Raw genomic sequence first — 5,582 nt, 5'->3', positions numbered from 1 at the left:
ACAATTACCAGTTTTTTGCTTTTTGCGCTGTTTAATGTCTTTTCATACTGTTTGTTCAAAAATATTTGATTATTGAAGCTAGTCCGATTTCTAACACCGATATGTAAGATTCTAAATTTTGGTTAGTCCGATTTCTTACAACGATATTTAATAACCTTCAAACTTATGGTTTTCGTTTTTAGGGTTTTCGAATTGTTGAAATCCCTTGTTAATAATATACAAACATTTTTGCAATTCCCAGTTTTTTACTCTTTACACAATTTACTGTCTTTTCATACTCATGTCTATTCAAAGACAGTTGTTCATTACCGCAAGACTGATCTCTAACAACGATTTCTACTAAGCTTCAAACTTTTTGTTTTCTTTTTTATAGTTTTTGAATTTTTGTAATTCCTTTTCAAGATATACGCAAATATTTTTGCAGTTACCAGCTTTTTGCTCTTTAAGCCATTTAATATAAACTTCTAAATACATGAAAATCTTCCATTTTTCCACATAAGTGCGGCGTGTAAGTTACAATACTGAAATACGTAAAAATGACGGTACTCACAAATTTCTTTTTCTAAAATTAAGGCTCTTAATGAATGTTCAAAGACTTCTGACCTATCTAGATGGTTTTGTTAGGAAAGAATATCTCAGGATGCTAATTTTACTGAAAAATATGGATCCTTTTTTGGAAAAAAATTAATAAATAAATACATAAATTTTTTTTGCTCACTCATAAAGAGAGTATAGATAGATAGATAGATAGATAGGTGTATTTCAAAAACCCGTGGGCCATATACACACAAAAATATAAATAAATAACAAACAAGCAAGGAAATTAACAACAGTACGAACACGAACAAAAAAAAACAGAATTCAACGCAAAAAGTACCTAATCTAACTACAAAAGAAGTTAATCATATAAAACTTTTTCTTCTTATTAAAGATTTATCTATATATACTCCCACTCGAAATATTGTGGTTGGGTTACTATTCTGTAGAATACCCGGAAGCATCAAATTAATCCCATGCAAATAAATTTCCCGTAAATCCAAGAGCACCGGGCATTTCCGGAGAAAATGATCCAAGTCTTCATGATCATCTTTACAAAGGGGACAAACATACCGCCTATCAGGACCAACTATCATGTTATTTTTGTCGAACGTTTTTGCCTGTTCTGGATTGGAAGACAATTTGCCCTAAGCTGAATCCAACGACGTAGAATCATAGCCGGTAAATTAAATTTAAATTAAACTCCCCAAAACTAGGTTTTGCCTGATTATAATGTTGTAGGGTTGTAGAATCAAAAACCAGCCCTTGCCAATGCTGAATTTCTTGACTCTCTAATATAAATCGTACCTGACTTTCTAAATTTGTTGTTACATCACGAGAGCATTCCTACTTTTTCTAGTAATGATTTAATTTGGGATGGCCACGAGGTTTTTAAACCATATTTCGACATCTCTTCATATGCCGCTCTTACTAGTCTATCTTCATTACTCTTAGTTAACTTCAACCATAATCTAAGCATTAAAATATACCTACGTAGCTTTAAAGAAAACAGGCCCATATCATCTTTCAGAATCTGTGAATGAGTTGTCTGATGTAGACCAAACACTCTTTTATAATACTGGAGCTGAAGGGACTACAGTTGCTGCACCTTTTATCCACCCCATATCTCTGCTCCATATTCTATCACGGGTAAAATTTTTGTGTTAAATATTCGTTTATGCATTTTTAGGTTTTTAATCCCCATTATCGTCGGGTTTCTAAATATAGCTGACATGGCCACCCTACCTCTCTTAATTATTTCATCAGCATGACTCCTGAGGCTTCCATTTTCCGATAAGATAAAGCCTAAATATTTTATTCTTTTACTTATAAATAATTCCTTATTATTAAATTTAAATGTATATTTTTCATCGTCCCCAACCTTCCTTTTTTTAAAAATAACAACTTCGCTCTTTTCAGTATTCAGCCTTAACTTTCTTATATGCAAATATTCTTCTATGAGATTCAAAAGAGTCTGTAGATCTTGCGGTTTATTGGCCACCAAAGCAATACCATCTGCAAATAATAAGAAAGATAGTTTTTGAGTCCCTAGGCTAACTTTCGGAGCCCATCTATTCTCTAGAAAATTAACAACATCATTAATAAAAATATTAAACAACTTAGATGTAAAGGAATATACCTTTATGTTACTGTGTTAAATAAATAACGAAATAACGTTATTTATTTTTTCTTATAATTTTTGTAAGAAAAAATAGATAATTTATTTTTGAAGAAAAAAAAATTAAGAAAAATTTAGAATTTTTCTTAAAAAATTCCCTATTATTCTTCTTGTTTTCGGTGTTTGTGTGTTAAATAGCTACGTAGTTGAAGCAAAAGTAATTTATGAAGGATAACTGGAAAGGAATTTTTTGCCATATAGTCTTAAAAAATTGTACTGGATCATGAATGAGTCCAAACAGCTGATAAAGAAAAAATAATGCGAAAAATTGTGTAAGGTAATGATGAGTGAAAATGAAGTGAAATGATATATTCAGTTGGAAGAGATGTGACAACGATTATTGCAAAAAAAAATCACAAATGAAAATGGGTTGATAAAGAAGTATAATCGCTTTCTTGCAAGGGTTCATTACTGTAAGATACTTTGGTCTAATTTGTAGTGTATTTGCAGTGGTAGTAACTTAGTAAGAGATGAAAAACGTGTCATTGTAGCAAAACAATAGCCCATGACTCTAATAGAATAAATTTTATAATGCGATAGAAAAATCAAAATTATAAGGTCATTCAATTTTCAATTAAGAATCTCTAAAGTTATTATGTAAATTGCAAAAATATTTATGGTGTATAAGTAGCAATTTAATGTTTTGAATTGAAAGTAGAAAAAGTGCCAACAATTTTAAACAAGTTTAAATATATTTGTGTTTTAAGCGACTTGCTCCTTTGTGACTTAAATTAGAAACATTCTTCAGGAATGAAATATAAGGTAAATATTATTCAAGGAAAACTTGCGATTAGAAAGCAGCCAACATTTGTTAAAGTAAAATTTGAAAACAAGAAATATACAACTAAATCAGGCACCGATCCTGAAAACCCGAAATACGACGAAGAACTGACAATTGAACCAACATATGAAGACAGCAAAATTGAGTTCCACTTAAGAGAACCGAGTATTTTTACTCGCTGGGGATGGGGAAAACTTGGGAATAGCAAAAAATTTATCTTAAAAGAACTATGTTTGTCCTATGAAAAGGAAATTAAGATCTATAATAAGAACCAGGACATTATAGGTAGTATCTTTGTGACGATTGAAGGTTCTGATGGTAATGAAGTCACCAAACCAGACGAAGATACGATGAGCATGTGCAGTGTTGAGAGTGAAGGTTTTAATGACTATGAAAATAATGTGTTGAACAAAGTCAAGTCACTAGAAGTATCACCGACTAAAACAAGTAATGCGGAAGGAGCTGATCAACCTTCTGGAGATACAACAAATGAAAACGAGGCTGGAGAAGTGTCGGTGCAAAATAACTCTGAAGAAGCACCGCTAATACCGGAATGCACCGATGCTGGGCCTTTATTCAAAGTGGCTGAAACCAAAATAACCCCAGATGAAGAAGCTGATACTAATTCACAATCATCTGAGAAATTTGAGGCTAAAGAACCATCTTTACAAAAAAGATCTGAAGAAACATTACCAATACAGGAAAGCACTGATATTGAGGCTGAATCAGCTGTAATCAAAATATGTCCGGCTGAAACAACTGCAGCTGAGGAAACAACAAAGGAACACGAAACTGGACAAGAACTACCTTTATCAGAACTACCTGTGCCAGAACCACCTTTATCAGGACTACCTGAACCAGAACCAATTGTACTAGAACCATCAGTGCCAGAACAGCTTGCACCAGAACTACCTCCGTCAGAACCGCCTATGCAAGAATCACCTAAACCAGAACCACCTGCACCAGAACCACCTCTACCAGAACCACCTGTACAAGAACCACCTGTACCAGAGCCACCCGTATCAGAACCGCCTTTACCAGAACTATCTTTACCTGAACCATCTGTTCTAGAACCATCTTTACCTGAACAACCTGTACCAGAACCACTTGCATCAGAAACAAATGTACTAGAATCACCTGTGCCAGAGTCACCTGTACCAGAACCACATATACAGAAACCACCTGTGCCAGAACCAATTGTACTAGAATCGTCAGTACCAGAGCAGACTGTACCAGAACTACCTCCGTCAGAACCACCTATGCATGTACCATCTGAGCCAGAACTACCTGTACCAGAACCACCTTTACCAGAACCACCTGTACGAGGACCCTCTGTATCAGAACCACCTCTACCAGAACCATCTATTCCAAAACCATCTGTACCTGAACCACCTGTACCTGAACCACCTGTACCAGAACTACATGTACCAGAACCACATGCACCAGAACCACATGTACCAGAACCACATGTACCAGAACCACGTGCACCAGAACCATCAGTACCAGAACCACCTGTACCAAAACCATCAGTGCCAGAACCACCTGTACCAGAAACACCTGTTCCAGAACCATCAGTACCAGAACCTGTGCCAAAACCATCAGTGCCAGAGCCACCTGTACCAGAAACACCTGTTCCAGAACCACCTGTGCCAGAACCACCTGTACCAGAACCACCTGTGTCAGAACCATCTGTACCAAAACCACATACACAGCAACCACCTGTACCAGAACCACCTATGCCAGAACCACCTGTACCAAAACCACATATACAGCAACCACCTGTACCAGAACCATCAGTACCAGAACCACCTGTCCTAGAACTATCTGCACCAGAACTTCCTCTGTCAGACCTACCTGTGCTAGATCCATATGTGCCAGAAGAAAACTGAATAAATGATTTGTTTTAGTTTGATAATAGAACTTGCGTGATCCTTTCAAAATATTAGAGGCGTATATTGTGAGCTTCTATTTAATGCTAAGAAAATGTCCCAATAAGATACTTATTAGATAGCTACGAGCCTCATCACAATTTCTGTTTCAGTTCCGTTTCAGCTTTATTAGAGTTTCATTTCAGCAAGTAGACTAATAAGAGACTCAAGACACCAAGTGAATTAATGCTTCTAACAGCATTTTCTTTTAACATTCAAATCGGTTTATGGTTGACTGTAAACTTTTTCTTATGGAGGCTCACCTTATTATGCTATTCATTTTGTTTACTGTATAGGTAAGTTTGAATATAAGCTGTATAGACTTGTCATTTATTAATTTAAATTTCTTTTTCACAACATAAGTTTTCGATGAAAAGTTGAGAGCTACATTAAGCCAAAATGAGCAGAAAAAAGTCAAATACTATATCAAACATAAAACTACCGACAAAAAACCTTCAATAAATAAATAATCCCTGAAATTAACAGAAGGATGGGTTGCAGTGGCAGCTATCAACCTCGATCAAGTCCCATAAAAAAAATAGCCCATTACTCTTAGAATAGAGTCGGATCGAAACATAAAGTAAACTATTAGAATTGCCTTGTCCGAAACTCTTACAGAAAACTAACAACCCCTTGGCTTGAATAAAAGAGAAAATCA

General features: G+C 35.1%; 1 protein-coding gene across 1 annotated transcript; it reads left to right on the top strand.

The window, feature by feature from the left end:
• Positions 1 to 2,965: 2,965 nt before the first annotated feature.
• LOC136024705 (uncharacterized) lies at positions 2,966 to 5,251 on the top strand. The gene has a single exon (XM_065700121.1). It carries the CDS (start codon positions 2,966 to 2,968, stop codon positions 4,883 to 4,885), a length of 1,920 nt encoding a protein of 639 aa, XP_065556193.1. The 3' UTR covers positions 4,886 to 5,251.
• Positions 5,252 to 5,582: the final 331 nt, after the last annotated feature.

The sequence above is a fragment of the Artemia franciscana genome, chromosome 3, assembly GCF_032884065.1.
Source record: "Artemia franciscana chromosome 3, ASM3288406v1, whole genome shotgun sequence".
NCBI classification, from domain to species: domain Eukaryota; kingdom Metazoa; phylum Arthropoda; class Branchiopoda; order Anostraca; family Artemiidae; genus Artemia; species Artemia franciscana.
The sequence above is the reverse complement of the archived record's forward strand: the minus strand, read 5'-3'. Positions and strand labels throughout refer to the sequence as shown.